The sequence below is a fragment of the Cuculus canorus genome, chromosome 8, assembly GCF_017976375.1.
Source record: "Cuculus canorus isolate bCucCan1 chromosome 8, bCucCan1.pri, whole genome shotgun sequence".
Lineage (NCBI taxonomy): Eukaryota > Metazoa > Chordata > Aves > Cuculiformes > Cuculidae > Cuculus > Cuculus canorus.
This window is the reverse complement of record NC_071408.1, coordinates 2,665,454-2,690,273: the sequence shown is the minus strand read 5'-3', so window position 1 is coordinate 2,690,273 and position 24,820 is coordinate 2,665,454. Positions and strand designations below refer to the sequence as shown.

At 42.4% G+C, this 24,820-nt stretch overlaps 2 protein-coding genes and 1 non-coding gene across 9 annotated transcripts in view; 2 read left to right on the top strand and 1 right to left on the bottom strand.

Moving 5' to 3' along the window:
• LOC128852938 (uncharacterized) overlaps positions 1-16,605 on the top strand; it is a 41,057-nt gene extending 24,452 nt beyond the window's left edge. For 4 of the 7 annotated variants that reach the window (XR_008451093.1, XR_008451092.1, XR_008451091.1 and 1 more), the window contains 4 exons: positions 7,248-7,491; positions 9,132-9,317; positions 9,794-9,929; positions 14,715-16,605. Coding sequence is in view for 1 of the 7 variants with exons in the window: in XM_054073594.1 (XP_053929569.1) it covers positions 7,248-7,491; positions 9,132-9,317; positions 9,794-9,817 (454 nt within the window). In the remaining 6 variants the exon portion in view is untranslated. Of the gene's footprint in view, positions 1-4,043; positions 5,840-7,247; positions 7,492-9,131; positions 9,318-9,793; positions 9,930-14,714 lie in introns of those variants that run through there. The other 3 variants (XR_008451095.1, XR_008451096.1, XR_008451094.1) reach the window with 3 other exon arrangements.
• Positions 9,936-24,820, bottom strand: part of HMCN1 (hemicentin 1) — a 196,802-nt gene continuing 181,917 nt past the window's right edge. Inside the window, exons 101-107 of the mRNA XM_054073595.1 lie at positions 24,285-24,398; positions 23,783-23,908; positions 22,026-22,154; positions 17,911-18,261; positions 14,707-14,826; positions 14,027-14,153; positions 9,936-12,591 (exon numbers count right to left, since the gene is read on the bottom strand). Coding sequence (XP_053929570.1) covers positions 12,225-12,591; positions 14,027-14,153; positions 14,707-14,826; positions 17,911-18,261; positions 22,026-22,154; positions 23,783-23,908; positions 24,285-24,398 — 1,334 coding nt within the window. The 3' untranslated portion in view covers positions 9,936-12,224. The remainder of the gene's footprint in view (positions 12,592-14,026; positions 14,154-14,706; positions 14,827-17,910; positions 18,262-22,025; positions 22,155-23,782; positions 23,909-24,284; positions 24,399-24,820) is intronic.
• Positions 19,112-19,185, top strand: TRNAN-GUU (transfer RNA asparagine (anticodon GUU)). The gene has a single exon. It is a non-coding gene; the product is annotated as a tRNA-Asn (tRNA).

Below are 24,820 nucleotides of genomic sequence, written 5' to 3'. Positions count from 1 at the left end.
AGGATGGGATGGCTGACAGGCAGCTTTCTTTTATACTTTTTGGAATGAGTCATATGTTTTTGTAGGCAAAACAGTCGGTATAAAGATTAAAATTATTAATAATGCACCACCCTTAAGACAGTTCTGTTCCAGAAAGATTAGGGTCAGAGAGTTGCCAACATCTGTTGCTCAGAGTTAGTTTTCGGAAAATGCGGATGTTGATAAAGCAGATGTATTGACATAAGAAAACATGATTTACCCTGTGATTATGGACAATATGCCTGAAATACCAATCTGTATAGACTCAATCCGACTGCAAAGCAAAGAATTTGTGTAACCAAAATAATATACAATAATGATGCCGCTTAAAGCCTAGCTTCCAGAAATCATGTCAGTACTGCTCCCCTAGCATTTTAAGCATAATTTTGTGACCATTTCAATTAAGAGCATGTGCTGTTATCTATTTCTATGAAGATATTTTGATTCTTAGCTCTGTTAAACCTGGAGAAGGGTTAATTTGTGACTTTGGCTTAAATAAAAAATGTTTTATAAGCAAAGTGTTTTGGGCATAGTTATTTAAATTCCAAATCCATTTGATGATTAATTTTAATGCATTAAAGTGATTTTTCTATCCAAATACTGGAGTTGTGAGGACAGGATAGATTCAAGGGCTCTATTTCTGAAAAAATCAGAGGATTAAATAGGATATTTTTTCAAGCTTATGTCATCAGAGGTGCAGATCACAAACTGCAAGTGCAAGACTATTCCAAAACAACAACCCGGTGGCTCGAGCTGCCTCTGTCAGCCACAGCAGACTGGCAGGCAGGTGAAGAGATGGGCTGATGTAGCCTTACTTGGGTATAAGAAATACAGAATATAGGCATTGCTCTGTAACAGAGCCTCTGGTGCCTTGTTGGTTGGTTTTTTTTTAATTGACCTGGGACTTTCTAATCGTGAAACTATTGTCTCAAATACTTTAATAAGGAAGTGGGACCGCTGGTGTTTTCAGAATAGCTGGCAGCAAAGTAAATCGTTCTGCAAGGTGGGAAAGAACCAGCATAAATTCAAAGCTGAAAATATCGACAGAGTACAAATCTGATCTTCATTCAGTTTACTTTCTATAAGGAATAGAGAACAGAGTTGCACATTATTCAACCTCTGGTGAAGCTTTAATGCTTATTCTTTAAAGTACAATGAAAAAGTGTGTGAAAATGTTGTGTCTAACTTGCTCAGAGTGAACAACCAACAGGGAAACTCGGGTTATTTGTGGTACTTTATAAATGTGATGATATTTCATTTAGGAACTTGATGTCCTAAATTGCTTATTCACATCAGTAAAATATATGCCTGAAATAATACATTATATTGTAATATTCCAGCCTATTTCCTCTTAATAAATAAACACAAAAGATCAAGCCTGGTTTACCCCGTGTATAATAACTTTGAAACCTTACAGTGCTTTTATATTACCAGAAGTTGTGCAGAAGTGAGGCGTTTCCTTTCCTAAAAGTGTTTCAGAATGTGTACCAATCCTGAATGTTGCCTTGAGGCCTTATTGAGATTATTATGGTGTTTTATTTCCAGTATTTTTGATAAGGAAAACACGTGTTATCATCTGACTAACCTATTCTGTGAGTGATGTAGATATGGGATGAGCCCTTTCTGTTCCACCTCAAATTCACTGAGATACATGGTGACTAGAGAGAGTATATGGTGTTGGTAGTTAAATTCTGTTTTGACCAGCTGCATGATTAGATCCAGTGGCAAACCAGGCCAGTTATAATCAACTTTAAATATCCTGTGTTAAGGAGAAGCTTAGCAGCTTTACAGCATTACAGACAAGCTTGAACCTGGAGTAATAAAGTTCAAGGAGATCTTGGAGGGTGTAAATGAAGCCTGAGAGGCACTGAAAGCACAAATGAATCCCTCAGTATTGGTGGAGATGATGTATTGGTTTGTTTAGCCTGCAGAGCGCTGATGGTAATGGGTTGGGCTGCAGACACAGGATGGGTGAGAAGGAGAATTTGGCACCAGAGATCAGCTACCAAATTGCAAGCAGTGGGGGGCTAACTGGAATATAGAGTCATGAAGGAGACGGGAATGGCCCTCGCTGCCAGTAGGTAGGTCTGCGTAGTTTTCTTTTTGGGAATCCTGTGGGGGTTGGGTGAGGTGGCTGTGGAATTTGCAAAGGTTGCAGAAGTTTGGCACCATTTTAGGGCTGGTGTTATATTCATAACGTTCTGTTCCAGGGCTCTGGCTTGGGCTGATGACTCTGCATTACTTCATGGTAACGCCCTAGCGTTCTTCTCCTGAGGCCTGGGTTACTCAGCGAAGTTAATTATGTGGCCAGATCGCCGTTATTGTGACCTGTTGTTCAGACTTTTTGGATGACATTTAAACCAGCACATTTCTGAAATTTAGGGACCTAAATTCAGTGCAAGAAAGTCATTTAAAATATTAACCAGACCCCATGATCTGACATGAAACACCATGAGTGTTTTTTGCTGCTTATGCACGAGTTATTGAAACTACAGCAGGTGAAAAGAGGGGAGTGCGGTCATCAATACTGTAATGGAAAGATGCAAGAGGAAATCATAGAAGAGTGCAGTTTGTTAATTATAACAAAGAAGGGCTTTGATTTCCAGGTGTAAATACCTCCAAGCAGTAATGATGTCTGAGCATAGAAGAGTTATCTAAATTAAAGAGCAATAGCAGCCAGGCGTCGAGTAGCTTTAAGCAGTCTGTGAATAAGATTATTCAGGGAATTAGAATGAGGTTCCTAAGCATTATATCCCTGAGGTCTGGAAACAGCCTTCTGATCAAATAAGGTTTAAGATGGAGCTGGGTGCATTTTTGAATGAGGGAATGCTGTAAGAGAAGGATCTTCTTAATGCAAGAGTTTGTTCCTGGTGTCCCTCCCTTGCTCTCCTCGTGGTCTGCATCCCTAAAAGACAACAGTGAAATCGAGGTTATATTGTTAACCTGTTGTGATTTTGTGAGCCTGTTACTGTAAGGTGACAGAGCAGAGATAGTTATTTCAGAGACATTACTTCACTTTAAATGGATCTGATGAATTTCCATTTCCGAAGTTGTGTATCATGGCCATCTGTCGAAGAGTCTTAGCTGGGCAGCCAGTAAAACTTTGCCATTACATAACTATATGGAGAGGCAACAACAGTCATTTCCCAGTTTCCTGCCGCCAAAGCACAAATGATGGTGGCCCCAATATTTTACTTCAGTCTTTTTTCCTGCTGGGGTAGTTCCAGCTTTCTTAGTGGCTTAGGGAACCTGGAGTGAGGAGGAGAAAGATACTCAGTCATCCCTCTGAACTTCTTTGTCCTTCCACTTCTGTGAACTCTGTGCTTCACTCACTGGTTTTCTCTTTCTAAATGTGAAAATTACACAAGTTTTCACCAGATTAAGAGTAAGAAAAACCATGGGTGCCAAAGTAGTTGTAAAAGATAAGGCATTTGGCATCTGCAGCATTCTGTGTCATACAAAATTAGAAGGAATGTTGAAACAGGTTAATTAATAATAAGCAGGTTATTTTATAAGATGATGCTGTTAGAGTATCCAGATCGAGGCAGAAAGCTGTCTTTTAATCCAGGTTTGGAACCAAAGCCACATTTAAACTCGTATCTTCTTAGTAACAAAGATGATTAACTGCAATGTATTTCAGAGACATATTAATGTATTACCAGTTTACAGTCATACAAGATAGTTTAAATGCAGCTTTCCTGGTTCATGTATTTTGTAGAAAAATTGTATCACTAAATAGTAAAGTGTGAGAAAGTGTTTATGTTTGCCATTAGTCCCTTCATGCCACTGTGGAATGAAAGGAAATACTGCTATTGGCCCAACAGTAAAATAACGTTCTGTTCTTCTAAAGTTCCTTCCCACCTTCCATTTGCTCAGGAAAGCAGTTTCATTCATAAGTCTCTCTGCTGCCTCAGTTCATCTATGAATATCACTTGGAGAACGAATATGTCCATAGAGCATGATAAATACCTGTAGTTTTTGCTCCCTTTTTCTATTCTGTTTTTTTTTTCCTGTGAACATCACACATGTTCACCCTCTGGGACTTTTGACTTCTGCCAGGACAGTAGTTTGCTGGTGATTCATATGTGAACTTCAGAAAATAAGGACATCGAGTGATGATATCAGGGATATGATGTCACTTCCATTCTTTTTAAACTTTTTACATATATATAATCACTGTGTCTGGACTCATATTAAACGGTATAGCAAATACCGTTCATTTGGAACACTTCTTCTTTCACAAGACCATCTGGCAGACTGCAAGGTTTTACCAGATGTTCTGATTTACAAGTACTGTTGCTCAGCTTATAAATAAACTTATTTTAAGTAGGACCAAAACAACTTAAAAAAAAAACCCCACTGCATAAAAGGTAAGTCCAATATTTTCTTTAGTTACGAAAATCTACCTATGGAAAGCTGGAGTACAAAATTCATAGAATAATAGAATGGTAGAATAGTCAGGGTTGGAAGGGGACCTTAAAGATCATCCAGGTTGGATGGGCCTTGGGCAGCCTGATCCCGTGGGAGGTGTCCCTGCCCATTGCATGGGGTTGGAACACTGGAGGATCTTTAAGGTCCCTTCTAACCCAAACTATTCTATGATCCTATGTGCTTGCTAATTAGCAAAGCTTTTTGATACTGTGTGTGTCCTGTTCTCATCAGAAACATTACAACAAACGAATAAATCCCAAAGACATAAAAAAAACTCCAATTCTATCTGTTCTCTCAGCAAATATGGACTGAAATTCTGTTTTCTGATTTCACATTGTCTCGGTGTGCTATGGAAGCATGGTTGCATTTGTAAGTGTTCCCATCCTCTGCAAGGAGCTGCTCAGGGCCTTGTAAGGAATCAGTGACAGCTCTCATTGGGACTAACTCTGTAAATCCATGGTGCAATATGAAATATAATCCAGTGTTTGCTTATGCCCTTTCTGATTTAAATCTAGAAAGGATCTTTCTCTCATTAGTAGTGGGGTTGTATTGATGAGAGTCACTCATGATCATCAATTTTTACTCTTCTGTACCATTTTTCTCCTCGGTGACTGTCGCAGAGAGCACTCAGGGTATTGGATAGTCTAACCACCTACAAATCCAGGTGGCAGCAGCTGTTATTTGCAGCACGTGGCAAAGCTGAACTAGGCCTTCTGCAGCCCAAAGCTTACGGTACTAGTCTTGGTCCTTCCTCATGGCACCACTTGTCACATGTTCTGTCCACTCCTGTGTGCTCATACTTAGCAGCAACTCGTTTTAGTCATACCCTGCCAGCTAAGACTCTGGTTTTATTGATAGCAGGTTTGTATTTTCAAGAATTCTTCTTCTGCATCACATGTTTTGGTGTAGTGTCAGTGAACAAATCTCAGTGCATCATTTATATCTAAGATTGTGACCCAGAGGAACCCCATGCTCTTTCCCTAGAAGCACATTGCGGGACAGGTCTTAAAATCCCTGAACATGCGTCTTGCATGTATTCTATGTGTAATGGAATGGAGTTTATCTGGACTTGAGATACAGACCTCAGAAAACTGAATAAACAACTCAATAATCAACCCTTTCATAAGGGAAGTAATTATAAAAGTGCTGCTCATAACATGAGGTTACACTGGAAGATGATTAATACCTTCCAAACCTAATTTTTCAGGTAGCTTCTACGGAAAAAGATATTAGAATCCTTCCCTGTAGTTATGCATTTCCCCATCTTTGTTGTCTTTTATCTGGAATGATGTCCTAACAGAGAAGATCTGAAGGAGCGCAGTGAAGTGCTGCTCTGTGTGTGAGGGGAATTCTGCCAAGGACAAAGGATAATTTGAGAGGAAGAGCACAGGTACTTGAAAGTCTAGCAAGGCTGTTTCTTGACAGCGAAGATGACTGTACTTCAAAACAAAGAAGTGGCAGCTCGTATTATTAGGTTAAGATAAAGATCTTTGTGGCAGAATTTAGAATTAGTAGGGGGAGAAAGGATTTGCTGTGGTCAGAGAAAAGGTTATTGGCATTACTGAGAGATTACTGGAAAGTCTGGATGCTCAGGCATACAAACATCCTGCAACAGTTGTTACAGCTTTTAAGGCATGAGTAGAGATAGTCGTATTGTTATGATGTTTAAGTAAAAAACCCTTGGAGTTCAGTGGAATTCAAATCAAATTACTCATGTGAGGGTGATGTCTGGGTTGTGTATCTGAGTATCAGAAGCATTTGTCGAAAGAAATAGAAGCTGGTAGAAAAGCCAGTGCAGAGACTGTTAGGATTTTTAGCATGCTGAACTCATTCTTGCACACATGCATCTATCTGTCAAGGAATACCAGAAAGTCTGAGATTTAGATTAGCTAGAGGAAAAAAAATGCCTGGGTTGAGGTTTTTTTTTCTGCTCAGCATTAAGTGGGTCAGACATCTTTGTCAAAGTGCTCTAAATGTTTGCGGCTCAAACTGTCCCCCTTCCACTTTTAGGACTGTCTTTGCTGGAGAAGTAGCCAAGTAGCAAATGATGGCATTAAAGATGTCATGTTAAGGATGGAATAAATCATTTTACAGACACATAGTGACAAGTTGTGTAATAAGGTCCAAAGTAAACTTATTGAAGGTAGTAAAGTGTGTATGACAGCGTTATGTGAATGAACAGCCCAGACGCAGCCAGGTCTCACTCCTACAAATACTTGTAAATAGCTACTGATGGTTAATTTATTCAAATGTCTCTAGAGCATAAAAAATGTCTCTGATTTTACCATGACTAGTTTGGGTTTGATTTTCAGCCTAAGATCCAGTGGTTGTTATTCTCTACTAACTCTTCTAGCACACAAGGTGGGAGCACAACCAGTGCTACGTGATTTGTTTAGATAATTAACAGGGCTCTACAAATAAATAATGACTAGTTTTGCAAGGGCTGAGCCAGACTGCTCAAATAACAACTTGAGTTCTCTAAAAAAGCTAGTTCTCAGTAAAATGCAGACAGTTTTTATTAGCAACTCTGCAGAGGCTCTTTTTAATGCTGTGGTAATAAATTTTGTGATGTATACTTATTGTTCTGTCTATCATTTTCAAATCTCTATCAGGAAAATTCACTTTACATCAGCTCAAAGTAAAACTTAACTTTTCCTATTGTTCTTAGTATCTGCCAAGACCTGTTTAGATGATTAAGAGAGACTGGTTAAATGGCGTGTCCAATTCAAATGCAGTCAGGGTTGTTTTAGCAAGGTTGTGACTCTGGTGATCACTGATGGCTCTTTGCTTTTCTCTAGGAAAGCTACTGCACATAGCGAAAATACCATGGAATTTACCTCGCTGTGCATTTCTCTTGGTGCACGTGAACTACTTACAGCCTCATCTATTAAAGGACAACTGCATTTCTGCATCCAAGAATCTTTCCAAAACATCAGCTGCGAAATGTTAGTGGTAATATTTTGGCAAAGGCTTCGCAGGGTTACACCCAATTTGAGGTTCTCTATCAGTCTCCACATCGCTGAGAGCATTGCAGCGGAACCGGTAAGCAAACCACAAATACTCTCTTTCAAACAAGGCCAGGGCACAGAAAAACAACCTGACCTGTAGGGTTGGCAAGTAAGTGAAGGCTTGTGAGCTAATTCCATTAGCAGACGATGAGGAAGGATGAATAAATTTGATGTAATTCCAATTATTGACAAGGTTTGTATTCAAAGTCACAGAATCAAGGAATGGTCTGGGTTGGAAGGGACCTTAAAGCCCATCCAGTTCCAACCCCCCTGCCATGGGAAGGGACACTTCCCACTGGCTCAGGTTAGGATTATCACCTGGATGAGGTGTCTCCACCACACCTTCCATTTAGGAATCATCTGCAAACTGGCCGAGGGAAGTCTAATCTCATTTAACAAAATTATCTTCTTACTTCCAATAGTTGAACACCCAGTTGCCCTTTGCATGGGAGAGTGTGCGTATGTGTGTGTGTGTGATCCTTGGCTAATGGGACTGTAACCAGTTTACCTAAAATAGTGTTTACTGTTGTAAACATTAGCGTTTGGCACAGAGAAATGCAAAATCAAGAGCTAGACGTGATTTTTCTCTTACAACCTGGCATGGAGGTTGCCCCCCCAAATGCACAGTCATCATGACATGCAGTGGTCACACAGCATTGCTTAAGAGCATTTCTGAACCTTTGCTCTGGAACCAGAACTGCTTTATGACTTGATTGAGTTTCTGATGTCCCCATTGTTTGGCTGTTCATAAATAACAATGTGAATCCCCACTTGTGTCAAAGATTAAAGAACAATTCTCTTTATCCATATCATAGAATAGTTTGGGTTGGAAGGGACGTTAAAGCCCATCCAGTTCTACCCCCTGCCATGGGCAGGGACGCCTCCCACTGGCTCAGGCTGCCCAAGGCCCATCCAACCTGGCCTGGAACACCTCCAGGGATGGGGCAGCCACAGCTTCCCTGGGCAACCTGGGCCAGGGCCTCATCATTCTCATGGTGAAGAAATTTCTCCTTACATCTAGTCTAAATCTGCCTCTCTCCAGTTTATTAACTGGAGAGGGCAGATTTAGACTATATCCCTTCCTTTGCAAGCAACTATTTTCTGGCTCCCTTTCTAAGACTAAATTCATCAAACGAGAAGAATCAGCTGTGTGTGCCGAGTGCCACCAGTTTTACACAGAATAGCTGAACTCAATGATCTGAAAGGTAATTGGAGTTCTGTTAACTGTGTCCAGACATGCAAATGTGGTCATAAAAATCTGTTGCCAGTTAGGGACCACATCGAACATTAGTCACAGGGCATGGCTGGATAAGCTGTGCTTGGCTATTTAAGGTCATTATCACAACGCTGCTGGATGTGATGCATCGCAGCCCTGTTTTGCACCAGAGACTGGCACTCTCTGATGTTTCCTTGCTCTTTCATCTCACACTCACTACCTCAAAAAGTTTGTCCAGGGGAAGAAAAGACAAATCAAGTCATTTGCTAAGGGTGTATCAGAGCTCACGTGGAGCTCATGTGGAGCATCAACAGGAGTTGATGCGGTCTCTGGTTTCACAGTAAGAAACAGGTCTGTGTTTGAGCAAGTCTGTGGATGTTCAGGCTTTTCAGCATGAATGAACGCTGGTGTAGAAGGTGCTCCACATTTCCACACTTCTTCTGTGTTTAATTTCTCAGTGCGCTCCTGAATCATTGCAGATGAAAACCATTTGGTGTTGTGCTGAATCAAAAAGCTCAGCTGAAGCAGAGGCTGAAGGCCAGATGGCTGGAGGAGCCTTCCACAGGCTTTCCACAGAAATAAAGCCTGGGCGGGACCTGCCCAGAAGCCCTCGCCCATCGATACCTTTCTACATCTCAGCAGGGGTGAGTTTAAATGGAAAGATGTTTGTCGGCTTTACTTTGCATCTCCTTGCCAGGGTGATTAACAGCATGGTGTAGGCGATGGGTACCTCCCAGCGCAGTGCTGCATGTCCTGTTCCCCACCCGTGTGCGACTGGGGGGCGGGTGGCTGGATTCCAGCCTCATAAGCTAATCCGTGGATTTCAAAGGTCATAACGTGCCAAGTTTTTATTGGCAACAGCCTTCAATTTGAGCTGCCAGAACTAGAAATACTGCTGGAGTCAAAGGGTACCAGAGCTGCCCTGCACCCCCCAAGAGCAGTCCCGCTGTAATCACCAAGATGATGCAAGAGCGATGACCACCACTTTATTCATTATCCCTGTGCTTCCTTTAGCGCTGTCTGGATCTTACTTTAGCAAGTGGGTGCTTAGCTCTCCAATACTGCTACTCTTGTCTTTTCTGAGCATTGTTCTCATCCTATAACTTGTTCTGACCCACAGGGCTGTGTGTGTATTCTGCATTGATTCATTACTGTACCTGTTCCCTCGCTTTTTAATTCATCCAGTGGATGAAGGAAAAAGGAACTCCCATGGATTTCCTCTCTCAAGGGACTGGCAAGCTGGAGCTCTACAGAAGGTGAAAGGATGGGGGATCTGTTCCTGAATGCCTGCTATATAACAAGTGGTGATAGTTGTGGACTTTCTATCCTCTATGCCACTTAGTTCTGGTTTCATCCTTGAACTTCATTTCATGCCTTATTCCTTTTTTTTACCTTACCATATAGTGCTCCTTAGGCTTTAATCACAGAATCATGGAACAGTTTGGGTTGGAAGGGTCCTTAAAGCCCACCCAGCTCCACCCCCTGCCATGGGCAGAGACACCTTCTCCTGTTCTAGGTTGATCCAACCTGGCCTTGAACCCCTCCAGGGATGGGGCAGCCACCACTGCTCTGGGCAACCTGGGCCAGAGCCTCCCCACCCTCACAGCAGAACATTTCTTCCTAAGATCTCATCTCAATCTCTCCTCTTTCAGCTTAAATCCGCTTCCCCTCGCCCTATCCCTGTACTTCCCTATAATGTACATATTACAGCTTGCTTTCATTTCTCCTTCCCCCTTTGTCATGAAAGTCATCTTCTTTTTCTTCCTAAACTGCTTTTGTTTCTTGGAAGCCTGACTTGAAAAACAAACCTGTTTTGTTTGAAGTCTGTCACTTGTGTACATTTGTATAAAAAGGAAAGGTCACGGGAAAACTAGTGAGGTTTCACTAGTGATGGTAAATAATATTGAAGAGTCAAAGTTCCCCTGTGGAGCAATTTGACCCTGTCACTAAAAATATACTTTATTTGGAATGAATGCAATGAGTTATTCTTGGTCCATTCCTCGCACCCTAACCATGCAACACGGATACCGGAGACCCCACATGGAGTTCTCCTGTTGGTGCCTCTTTCTCACATTGACTGAAAATGGCAAACCTGTCCCAGTAATTACGCCAGTAATTCCCAGTGAGGTCCCAGCTTCATGCCCTTCAATGACTGTTTTTTAGATACATTGGAATTACAGCAACTTACTTCATGCTTGGCAATGAGTTGAAAATATTTATGAATAACTACTGCCTTTATAGGCAACAAAAACTCTCAGCAAACCCCTCTCCTCTGAGGAAATGAGGTGGCTCCTTGTCAGCAAGCTCTGGATAAAGTATTTTATCAAGAGGTCTTACAGTAAGTGCACCAGTTTCCTTGACTCAAGCACTGAAGGATGGGGGAAAGCCAGTGCCTCAAAACCCAGGAGACGTGGCTGCGTTTGCGCATGCAGCTCCTGGTTTGCTGGGCATGCTGCTTCTGTGCTCTCTGCTGGTGCTAAAGGCAAGTGCTTTGATGAAATTCACAGCAATCTCAAAGGCAAAGGGAACCTTTATTTTGATTACTTTCAATGTATTGACGTTGTCCTTTTATGCTAACTCACTTAACTGTAAAACACTCTTGATACTGCATAGAAAATACACATAGGAAAAAACATATATACACTTTCATAAAAATAGAATACATCTTGGCAAAATTACGTGTGTACAGTGTATGGACATTATTGAACCAAACTTACACCATGTTCCATTTGCAAAACCCCAAAAACATTTTAACTGCTGAGTTCAGGAGTACTGCAATGCTGAAATAGATATGATTTGGAGCTAAATAAATGGCTATACCAGAATGTTAGAGTAAAAAATACTTATAAAATACCTGCTGTATAAAGGAGAAGTAGCCGTGTTGGTTTTCCTTCCAAAAAACAGTGACATCTCTAAACTTGCATGGAAATCAAATGTACCAGTTCCAAATTCTACTGTAGATTCTTTAGCTAGAAACAAACTGTAATATCATTTGTTTCAGCATTTGCAACCATTAGGCACAGTGGCATTTGTTTTTTTGAGCACGCAATGTAGTATATTACAGCCCTAATTCTATCAGGTACTTGACAAGAAAAAAATCTAATTGACACAGAATTGTAAACTGCTTAGCAACCTTTAAAATACACAGACCACTTGAAATTACATTCTTTTTTTCTTCTGGTTATGCTTTTCCTTAGTTGCTTTCAACAGAGGCTGCTCCTTGCTCACTGCTTTCACCACATACTTCAGCTCATACTTTGATTTTTCTGCTGGTGTTCTGAACAAACGCTGGAAAACGACTTCTCCGGTGTAATAAATAAAGCAAGCGGTAACAGGTCCTCAAAGCCATGGCTTTTCCTCTTGCACTGGAATACTGGGACTGAACAGGCAGCCTCAGGGAAGAAGGGAGAAAGAAAAGAGCATAGCACCATTTTCAAGGGACATGGTTCACAACTGTTTGGCAGGCAGGAGTCAGTCTGGCAGTGGTAATACCCACCGGTATTTATGAGTGCGGTTAAAATACTGTGATTACTGTCAAGTAGTTTGGGTGTTTAATAGGGGTAGGCTGACACAGCTATATAAACAATGAAAGTCGTCCGATACTCAATATTTCCATCGGCGCTGTAGGATAAGGCTCTGACTCCCATGCGGTAAGTCTTTGGCTCTCGCAGCGGCTGGGTGGTGAACACAACTCCTTTCAAGTTCTCATCCCTCAGGGCAAACGGCATGGCTGGGTCCTCATCTGCCATTAGGAAAGTTGTCCTTGGGTGCATAACTTGATCGTGAGTATAGGCAACCAGACGGATTAAATCCTGACCAGCAGCAATGCCGAAGGGGAGGGAAAGGAATTTGTATTCCAAGGCATAGGTACTCAGATCACACTCCAAGTCGTTGGCTGGGCAGTTCTTCAGACAGAACCTAGGAATAAGCAGAGCACTTTAGCGCAGGGAGAAGGCATAGTATCAGGCTGAGAGAGCTGGGGTTGTTCAGCCTGGACAAGAGAAGGCTCCCAGGAGACCTTAGAGCAGCTTCCAGTGCCTGAAGGGGCTCCAAGAAAGCTGGAGAGGGGCTGTTCACAAAGGCTTGTGGGGATAGGACAAGGGGCAATGGGGATAAACTGGAGAGGGGCAGATTTAGACTGGACAGAAGGAGGAATTTCTTCACTGTGAGGGTGGTGAGGCCCTGGCCCAGGTTGCCCAGGGAAGCTGTGGCTGCCCCATCCCTGGAGGTGTTCAAGGCCAGGTTGGATGGGCCTTGGACAGCCTGATCCAGTGGGAGGTGTCCCTGCCCATGGCAGGGTTGGAAATGGATGATATTTTAAGTTCCCTTCCAACCCAAGCTATTCTATGATTCTATGATAAGTACTGCAATAGGGCTTAAGTATACATTGGTCTCCTGTCTACCCTTAAATTTCTTTATAAATATGCTCACACCCTCTTTATCCATTGTTCCTTTAAAGCTGCAGCCCATTTTGTTGTCCTACTTTCTCTCAAAAGGATCACCTCAGGAGGTGCCAAGAGGCAATGTAAAGAAGTTGAATACAGTATCTGTCATTGAAGTCCATGGTATACAGTTTAGGGACCTTGCTCTTTAAACAACAGAGTTGGAAAGTTTGGTTTAAAATGTACTGGGTGGCCTCATTTGAGTTGTCTGTGCGTTAGGCCATAAACCAAAGAATCTGGAAGGAAGAAGGTCAAATTAAATTTTGCTTCTATTAACCAAAAGTCAAAACAGGAGATATCTGTCAGCACTGCTTGTCACTACGAAGAGACCTCAAAGAACATTATCCATTTCAACTTTAGTGTCATTCCAGTTCAGTTTGTTCAGAAAAGACGGTTTCTGCTTATGACACAAGATATTTCCTTGAGTACATTAAAAGTTTAAATGGAATTAATATGTTTGTTCCAGTACAGGGAAATAAACAGTAACTTAAAGATAACAATTTTCATGACTGAAAGGATATCTTAAATGCTTTGAAAGTGATGGCAAGCTAGGCTTTAAAGTAGGTCTGAAACCTTAGATGCAAAGGCAGGCCCATGAGTGACAAATGGAATTACACTGCATCAGCAGATGGAATCGCAGCGTGCTGCTCACTGGAGTTTATTTGGTAAAAGAACAGTTGGTGCTATTTCTTTTGGAACTAACAGTCATATGGTGCAGGGACAGTGAGAGCCAGCCAGCTCACCAGCAGCAGGGGAAACAGGGAATGTTGCTGCTCAAAACCAGTGATCACCTGGAATACCAATCCCTGACCTTTTGCTTTACTGGTGTCAGTCAAAGGTTCTTCTTTAATGAATACAGGATCCAAGCTTGGGGTGGGGGAAAACAAGAAGGGATTGAAAATAAAACGTACCCAGAAAGAGGCTCTCGCTGATAGTTTGGTGGACAAGGTGTGTCTATGCACTGGTAGCTTCCCCTCATGTTGAAACACATCTGATTTGATCCACAATTAACATTCTGTTCGAGGCACTCATCAATATCTGACGGTAAAAAGACATGCAAACGATCAACTGCTTGCAGAAGAAACAAAGGGTTAAAATCTGGCTGGGTCAGCAAAGCAAAATCTGGTCTCTCTGTTGGACACTGCAGCCAGGAGTTCCAACAACCTGCATCTATTATTGTTGGTATTTTATTACTGTGCAGGAAGGTGTAGCATGCTAGAGCTGCCCTGCAGCCACGATCCAACGGAAACCATAGAGGTCTTGTCGACAAAAGCTAATTAGTGCATTTTTAATAGTTTTTTTGTGGATCACAAAAATCTGACAGTACCATTCTTTGACAGAGGTGAGTTAAGGACTATATTTGGTTCGCTCCTAGAGATGCTGTCTACTTGCCTGGAGTTAAACGTGTAACATAAAGTCACTGAGGCTAAAATTGTCTAATTTGCTGGTGTTTCAAGAAGCGTTATAATGTGAAATATACAAACTTCTGAAACTTGAAATTTTGAATGCTGAATCTTGTATCGTATTGAACACAATTTATATCTTTCTTATTTACAGACACATTTCTAAGCAGTCAAAGGGGTCTCTGTACCTTGGCAGGTTTTGCCATTGGGTGTCAGGCGATAGCCGGATGGACAAGTGCACTGGTAACTTCCCAGGGTGTTTCTGCACTCATGCTGACAGGTATCTCTGGTTTCGCATTCATCGACGTCTGTGGGAAGAAGCACGAACACACACACACACACACGAGGATTATTCGATCCTGGTACTGAACTGAGGTATTTTATGTCCTATTCATACACAAGCAATGGATAGACTTGGTAGAAGTTGTGTGGATCTTGTTTACCGATGGGGTTGAATGCCTAAGACTAGCAAGTCCTTTCACACCTACCTGTGCCATTCCTTAAACACTTTTAATTATTAAAGTCCTCACCTTTTTTGATGGCAGCCACACTATTTATTCTGCCTGGAGAGTCCAAACCTGCTAGAGAGTTCTAGTTAGAAAGGGAGATGTGCAATCTGAACACCTCAACAAGGTTATACAAATATAGTCTTGCCCCAAAAAGCAAGCCGAGTTGCCTGATAGTAAGGTTTTAGGCAATATGGTTAGTAAATGCTCAGATTAATTATCTTGCCAAGGGCAAGCCTTCACACTGGGGCCTTGTTCTTACAGTTAATCCCTCCTTAGGCAAAGCTGTTTCCCTTCCAAACTGAGCTTACTCGTGCCATGGGGATGAATTAATTAAGCTCAGTATTTGGGAAGACTATCAATAAATGTTCTTAACTCTTTTTGTTTTCATTTCCTTCTCAAATATAGAAATATCAGACCACTTTACATCAAATTTGCAAAGCAGACTGGTATGATTTAGATACACATCACATACAATTTCTTTTGAAATGTCTGCCTAGTTCTGGAGAGCAACAGAGATCCTACTCGAGTTAGTCTCGTGCAAGAGCTGCACAGTTCAAACAATGGAAATAAGGTCTTTGCTTGCCCTCTCTTTGTCTGATTTACAGGTGTTGCATTAGATAAAAATGCAAATACAGCAGAGAAACAGATGCGATTACGGAAATCTACACTATGCTGTGATCAGATTCTGTCTATGCACAGAATTTCCTTTTAAAAAAGCATCATTCGGGTGTATTTTTTCATATTAAACAGTAATTTTTAAATGTAGATATTAATTCCAATGAAGCAGAAGTAAGAGAATATTAACTTGTTCAACCTGGAAGTTGGGGTGAAGATGAGAGATTTTAGCTCAACTAAAGCCATAGATGTATTCCTAGGTCTGTCAGTTAAATTGCTAAGCCACCAAACTCCATGTATACGACCACTGAAATGTCTTTATAATGTCAATAAAGGGTTTGATGTCTGCCTTTCTACAATTTTTATTAAGAAATAAACTTTTATCTCTTAATAAATTTTTATTGAGGATAATTAATACATTTTTATTAAGGATATTCACATTTTTCAACATCACACATTGCTATATAACTCTAGCCATAACAGTGGTTGCTAGAATCCAGCTGTAGATCACTCTGTCTGTCCCTGAAGGATACTGTCTCTCTATAAAGTGCCCTGGTGTATGTGCTAGGTTGAAGCACATCACTTACGCACCCCAAGCCGCTGTGCTAAGTGCACTGGCACGAGCTCCAGTAAAGCCTAAATGGGGTACCCCCAGTCCTGAACTCACCAGTGTTATTACACGATAACTTAACTGGATTTTTTTTTTCCTAAGATACTCAAACTGTGAGTTAAGTTGGCAAAATTTGGCTTAACAGAAGCATATTTCAGAAACTGAACTCATTTGTTATGTCCCCTCTGTCTTCTGGGCAAAGCACCAGGTCTGGCGATGCCTCCTGGAGCAGGAGGGAGCCCTGCGAGTCCCCTCTCCTGCCAACATCTGTCTGACATCTGTCTGTGAGGAGAACGTGTCCCAGGGAGGCTGAGACAGAGCATCCCAGTTACGGGTACAAACTGGAGAGGGGCAGATTTAGACTGGACATAAGGAGGAATTTCTTCCCCATGAGAGTGATGAGGCCCTGGCCCAGGTTGCCCAGGGAAGCTGTGGCTGCCCCATCCCTGGAGGTGTTCCAGGCCAGGTTGGATGGGCCTTGGGCAACCTGAGCCAGTGGGAGGTGTCCCTGCCCAGGGCAGGGGGTGGAACTGGATGATCTTTAAGGTCCCTTCCCACCCAAACTATTCTACGACAGGGATGGGGCAACCTGTTCCAGGGCCTCACCGCTCTCAGAGTGAAGAAATTCTTCCTAATGTCTAGTCTAAATCTGCCCCTCTCCAGTTTGTACCCGTTCCCCCTCATCCTATTCCCACAAACCTTTATGAATAGTCACTCCCAGCTTTCCTGTAGGCCCCTTCAGGTACTGGAAGGTCACTCTAAGATCTCTTCTGAGCCCTTTCCAGGCTTAACAACCTCAACTCTCTCAGCCTGTCCTCGTAGGGAAGGCATCCCAACCCTCTGTAGCCTCCTCTGGACCTGTTCCAACAGCTCCATCTCCTTCTTACATTGAGGATTCCAGAACTGGACACAGTATTCCAGATGAGGTGTCACAAGACAAACCGAGGAGCAGAATCCCCTCCCTCGCCCTGTTGGCCACACTTTTGATGCAGCCCAGGATACGGTTGGCTTGCCAGTAACTGCCCTGCTCTCCTCGTCACAGAACTGAAATGGCAGTGCTGTCCCTGCCACAGCTCACGACAACCCCTCTAATTGCTCACAGTCTATCTCCCCACGCTCCATGAGTTTTGCTGCACCCCTTCATAGATCACATCTACAATCATTTAAAAGCTTCTCCTTGTACTGCCCGTAAGGCGGTGAGTCCCCCTCCGGCAGCAGTGCTGCCACTTGGCCCCACTGGGCTCAATCCCAAAGTCTTTCATCTGGTTGAAAAGGGGTTTGAAGATAACCATTATCAGCGGGAATCTGACATAAGCAACATCCCCAGGACTACACTGGTTCTACTGGTGTGCTTGGAAGTGTGGGAATATTCACAAAGGGGAGGCACCATCATCAGAAGAAAGAGAATAAGAGAGAGAAATCATTGCAAACACACAATAAACAGCACGATTCCAACAAGAAGTTACAAGAAGGAGGTTTTTAAACGTTTTTGCTACATACTCAGGAGACAAGAACATGCAGAACTGTCTGAACGTTTATCAGGGCAATATGAGGAAACCCCACAGCACCACAAACCATCAGCCCCTGGTATATATTAAACAGTAACCTAAGAATAAGGACCGAAACAAGAGAATTGCATAGATACGACTGACATTTACCTACACATCTGCCATCTCTTGCCTCATAGCCTTCAGGACAAGGTTCTCTAATGGTCCTTCTAGTCCTGGAGAAAGGTATTCTGCTGTGTCTATACTCTGAGAAGGAGCTGTAGAGATTTGAGGAGTGCCTGTAATACTGCTGCGGTTGATAGTTGTCTCTCACAGGGGAGAATTGAGCATAGTTATAGCTATTGTAATAGGCACCGTAATTTGGCAATCTCTCCAATCCAGCGCAAGATTTCCCATCACCTAATAAATGTTGTCCAGGCGGACAGACACACTTGAAGCTGCCGGGGGTGTTGGTGCATTGAAATGCACAGGGTTTAGGCACTTGTTGACATTCATTAATGTCTGCTCATGTGACATGATCCAGAGCAAGAAACCATGTGGAGAGGAGAAAGAAAAAACAAACAAACAACAACACATAACTACATGGACATGTATACATAAACACTTAGCTCAAAGCGAGACCTGTAAGGCAGTACAACATGGAGAACACAATGCCGAGCAGGCAGGTTATTCCGTCCTTTATTCTTCCTTAAGGCTCCCTGTGACACCAGATGATGCTCACGCACAGCAGGAGCTCAGCTGAAAGCCTGGCCTTGGTGTCCCTGCACGCATGGTACGGCCATAAAGCAGGGAGCCAAGCCTGTTCCCCCCAGCTTTGGCAGGAGCAGGGCCGTGTGACAGCCTGAAAGCACCAACCTCGGTTCCCTCGTTACCAGAGAAGATGCACCCTGAGAAATAAGTGGCCCTTTGGACCCACGCTGCCCACCATTTCACCCTAAGCTGCTCACTACTACCACAGCCCTTTTTTTTTTCCCTAAGGGCTCCACAGATGAAGGGAAGAGGCTGTCAGGGTGGAGGACACCCAACACTGAGGACTGTTGAGAAGTACAAGGTTAGAATTCATTCAGACCGGCAGGGAGAGAAGCTCAAAAAGCTCCGATAGGTCACTGTGTGTGGCATCAGGGGACAAATTGTGTCTCGAGGACATGTCACAGGTAGAGTACCTTCCAACCTCTGATGTTGCCATGGGTCATCCCTGCTGTGAAAGGTTGGTGATCTAATGGCAAATATTAATTCACTTCTGTACAATTAAAAAAAAAGCATTATTATTATATATGAAGGAATGCTTCAAAGCGTAATCCAAAGCGATGCGAGCAAGACCCATCCTTAAATCAAACCAGAGCCACCAGGAGTCTCTGTAGCGCAATCGGTTAGCGCGTTCGGCTGTTAACCGAAAGGTTGGTGGTTCAAACCCACCCAGGGACGGGGTCTTTCCTTTCTTCTGCCCATGGCAGGGTTGGAACTTAGATCATCTTTAAGTTTAAGATCCCTTATAAACCACGCTATAAACCAGGATGAGTGCCCTTCACTCCGCATAAAGAGAACATTAGCGCACTCGGACACCGCAGTCCCAGGTTTTCCTTCCTTCTGGCACTACCAGAAAGACATTTTCATCAAGTTTCTTCAGTGGAAGAAAACATTGACATACTCAGCATTCAAATGTGCCATCATTCTTTTTTATGAGAAAAAGACAAAAACCTGCTAATTCCCAACAGGAACGTGGCGAAACCCCCATCCCTGGAGGAGTTCAACAAACACGTAGATGTGGTGCTTCAGGCGTGGACATGGTAGGGTTGTGCCTACGGTTGGACTGGATGAGTTTAAAGGTCTTTCCCAGCTTTAAGTATTATTTAAAGGTCTTTTCCAGCTTTAATTATTGTTTAAAGGTTTTTTCCAGCTTTAATTATTCTATCGCCAGAAATAACTAACCTGATAATAACGTACCCAACAACATATCTATGATGGACAGATGTTATGAACTTCGTTTAACCAGAATTTAACGGTTATCTTAGTGGTGACTCAATAAGGGTTTAATTGTCTCATTAGGAACGCGTGTATTCTTTAAACTATTATTGTAAAAGCGGTGGTGTTATTTCAACACCAGTTGAAATCGCGTTATTTCAATTCCATTTTGGTCTTCTCTAAACACAGCATTTTGAGCATAGTTTTTAACCCTCCAAGACAGGAATGCATGATGATGGCATTTAAACAATAAAGCTGTTCAGAAACATAATAAAAATGAAACCTCATTTTCTACTGAGTATCTCATCTTGAAGTTTTCAAGAATTTGGGGCTTAAAGAGTTGGAAATCCATGAGTAATTACTGCAGAATATTACAGTATTTTCACAAACGTGTAACCGAAACTTCACATATAATCTCAGTTGAAATGTGATTAAGGTTAGAACTGTCAAGCGTTTTGTTTTTAATATGGCAACAACTAATACGAATTTTAAGTTTATTCATTTCATTGTGCGCTTAAAATGAAAGATTACTCATAGTCATGTAAAAGAACACTGAAACTCATCATTTCCTTAGCACTCAAGTTGCCAAGTTTTACATTCTTTACCTGCATAAAATAAACAACAGGGTTTTGCACCAACATCTTTACAGCAACCGATGGCGTTGGAACAATCAATGGATGAAAAGTTATAGAAATTATGAAAGAAATGAGCACTTTAACCCATCCAACAGGCAGTGAATTGTGCCACAAAGGACGTTACCCAGAGTAAAGTGGCACAGGTAGGAAGAAAGGCCAATCCTTCTGTTTCAGTCCAGGGTCCTACCTACTTTTCAACTCTTCCCTATGCTCACTGGAAACATTAATAATAAAACCTGGATTTTATTAATGCACACGAACTAATATTTTTGACCCATCTATATTTTAAATATATTTTCAAGCAGAGAAAAATTCAAAGGTGCATAAAGGTCATACTTCAATTTAGGAGGAAGCCTTCAGTGCTCCTTGGTGAGAAGATAGCTCTAAGGCAGCTGCCACTGTCTTTGTAATCCTAGACTTTATCTACCTTATTATTGTCAGAAATTTAAATGGTTTTAATACATGTTAAGGAGTCTGGGATTGATTTTATTTCAGTAGCGAGGCAGCTGGCGGAAGTCATGTCTTGGTCTACAGCCAAGCTGTTTCTTACTGCAATTTAATCTCTTTTTTTTTTAAAGGAAAAAAAACATTCTTGGCTTTTAGCAGTCCAAAATCTTACGCTGTTTAAAAAGGAAAAAAGAAACCCTGTTCTCCAACGCAACTATTTTATCACTTAGGAAAGCTAATCTTGAAGCAGTCATCATGGAGGAATGCTTCTCTGATATGATACATGAAAGCAACTAAAACCAACCTCACTGAGTGTCAAATACTAACACTCATAAATCGTTATTATCGAGGTGGATCAGCTATTATCTTTTATTATTATTAATGGTATATTTTAAATATTCCACACAAATACAGAAAGGGTGAATATAAGATCCTGAGGTTTACGAAATGCCAGGGGAAGCGATTCTTGTGCTGTCACCATACGTGAATCTCTCCAGCTCTCCACGTCAGAGCTCTGTGCGCACTCTCCAGATGCCACACACGCGTGGGTGGGAGAAAGCTCTGTGAGCTTTAATGCCAAAAGGCTCTACACAGATAGCACAGGGGAGTCACTCCACAGTCAGCATTCCTGCGACTGACAGGAATCCTCCTTCCCTGCTCTGATCCACCCAAAAATCAGTGTGTTGAGTGATAAACGCCTATCGGCTTCTTCCGCTCTATCCATACGGAGAATGCCCTCTGCAGTTCTAGTGGGAGGGTAAGCGCGCTCGTGCTCTGTGCCTGCAGAGGTGACGGAGGTCAGGGCCTGCGGTGCCTCTTGCAACACATCCTTTGGGTGTTCTCCTTTAGGGGAATCCACGTCACTCCCTGCTCGGCTGCCTTCAGGTGCAAATCCATGCGGTCCAAAGTACAGCCCGGCACGTTTCACTGTAACCCACTAACAAACCTGACCTGATTTTTAAAGCCTCATGGAGCGGCAGCTTGCCAGCGCTCTCCGTTTTCTAAGGATGGATCTATAAAAATCTCTATTTTGAATGATTTCGCTTGGACTATTCGTTTTGAACGGAATGCTTTGTTTCAGATGGGTCATTTTGAACTTCAGAGCAAATTTGTCCATATAGCAGAGTCTTCAACTGGGACAGCGTTGCTCTGTTAGAGGAGAACGCTCAGCCCAAAGCAGCAGCAGCAAATATGCAATAATTACGCGTCTGGACGACTTACCTGCACAAGGTCTTCCAACTCCTTGGGATCGATATCCTCTTGGACACACACAACGGTAACTTCCCCGTGTGTTCTCACAGATCTGGTTATAGCGGCACTGGTGGGTCCCATCCCGGCATTCATCGACGTCTGCAGGCAGCGATACAAGAGGAGGTAGTCAGATTTTTCTTGAAAGCTCTTACAGCATTAAATTCTTAATGCACAAGGAATGCAGTTAAGCCACAAGTGAATTTGATCCTCTAGATAGGTTTGGCCTCTGAACATCCAGTTTTCTTACCTGGGGCCACGGTTAGGCATTACCCTGTTTGCGTTACAAATCACAACCTGCGTATCGCAGTCTGAAAACAGATTTTGAGCTGATACACAGAAAAAAATTACAACTGCATTGCATTTACACACACTTTTTTCCATTGATTTCCAGAATTTTTAATCGAGGTTTCCGAATTCATCAGCTACTAAAGAGACATAATCCATCTTCCTGGCATACCCCAGAAGAAAAAAAAAACATCTGGTAGTATATTTGTTTTCCCCAGATTTCCCTATTTCTTTAAAAATATTTGTGAGATCTCTTTTTCTATTTCCGCTCAGAGGATTTAAAGAATCTAATAATTCCTAGATATGCTTACAAGAAAGCTGGAGAGGGGCTGTTCACAAAGGCTGTGGGGATAGGACGAGGGGCAATGGGGATAAACTGGAGAGGGGCAGATTTAGATTGGACATAAGGAGGAATTTCTTCACCATGAGGGTGATGAGGCCCTGGCCCAGGTTGCCCAGGGAAGCTGTGGCTGCCCCATCCCTGGAGGTGTTCCAGGCCAGGTTGGATGGGCCTTGGGCAGCCTGATCCAGTGGGAGGTGTCCCTGCCCATGGCAGAGGATTGGAACTGCATGATCTTTGCTATCCCTTCCAACCCGAGCTATTCTAGCATTCTATGAGTGACATCAGTTATGTTGAAAAGCACAAGGACCTGTGATCTCGATTCAGAGCTCCTGGGACAAACTCTTCAGAAAGCATTCACACATTTCAGTCAAGGAACAACATCTGTGTTTTTTCACAGAATTCAAGGTGACAACACAGAAGAGATGCTGAGGAAAACCTTATCTTAAAAGCTAATCTAGAAGTAGCAAGGACATATCTATTCTTTTAATACCAATTCCAAAAAAGTTAAATACATATCATAGAATCACAGAATCACCAGGTTGGAAAGGACCCACTGGATCATTGAGTCCAACCATTCCTAACACTCCCTAAACCATGTCCCTCAGCACTTCATCCACCCGTTCCTTGAACACCTCCAGGGTAGGTGACTCCCCCCTCCCTGGGCAGCTGTTCCAGTGCCCAATGACTCTTTCTGTGAAGAATTTTTTTCTGATATCCAACCTGACCCTCCCCTGGTGGAGCTTGAGGCCATTCCCCCTTGTCCTGTCCCCTGTCCCTTGGGAGAAGAGCCCAGCTCCCTCCTCTCCACAACCTCCTTTCAGGCAGTTGTAGAGAGCAATAAGGTCTCCCCTCAGCCTCCTCTTCTCCAGGCTAAACACCCCCAGCTCTCTCAGCCGCTCCTCGTCAGACGTTCTCCAGCCCCTCACCAGCTTCGTTGCTCTTCTCTGGACACACTCCAGAGCCATGTTCCCATACATGAACAAAAGTGGATGCCTTAAATCTACATTCACATGGGACTATTTCAAAGATTTTCTTATATGCTTCACGTTCCTCACTGTTCCTGTTCAGTACAGGAACGCCAATACAACCAATAACTCACCAATACACGTTCCATTGTCTGCTTTGGTCATTCCACTGGGACACAGGTCAATGCACTTGTAGCCCCCGCGGGTGTTTTTGCAGAGTTGATCAGGCCTGCACACGTTCTGCCTGCACTCATTTATATCTTGTTTAAAAAGGAAAAAAAGAGCAAGAATGAAAATGAACTCGCTCCCTTATGCTCAGTTCCTGAAGAGCAGCATAATCCAGCTGGAATTACACTGGGTATGTACGTCTGAATGCATTTCACACCCATTTCTTGGCCCAGTTCCCGCTGCCTCTGGATTTCATAACTGCTTTACAATTAAAAAGTACGTACTAAAAACAATCTATAGTAGGATTTTCATAAGGTTTTATTTATAAACCTTTATTTTCATAAACCTTTATTTTATTTATAAACCTTTATTTTCATAAAGGTTTCAGGTTAAAAAATAGGAAGAAATAAATGCTGAATTACATCCATTGGAAGGAAAGAAGGAACATTGAAAAAAAATCATTCATACCTATGCATTTTCTGCCCTTGAGCTGGTATCCTGGATCACAGCCACAGTGGAAACTTCCTATAGTATTGAAGCAATGCTGATGGCAGGAATTGGACTCTTGACACTCGTTAACATCTATTGAACAATACAAATCCTCGGTAACAGAGCTGTGAATCACATTGTTGTCATTTACCTGAACGGTGTTTTGGTTAAGTCAATGTTCTGGATTCTGCTATGAGCTCCACCTCACGGCTGAGTGAAGCGCTCACATCAGAAGTGCTCACTCCTCTCACTTCTTTGGAAAAGAAAATGCAGGCGGGATACAAAAGCGCCGGTGTTAGGATATTCCCCGATAAGATTTTACTTTCATTTATAAGGACAGCAAGAACAAAAGGTTTCCAAAAAAGCCACAAACCAACTCAAAATCCACAACCTGTCTTGTTAGGTTAATAATGAAGATTTATAGACATCTTCACTAGAGATACATCTTTATAAAGAATTTACTTTCAATTGTCTGAAAGACAGCATTTTCAGACCCCGAAAACTAACACCAAAAC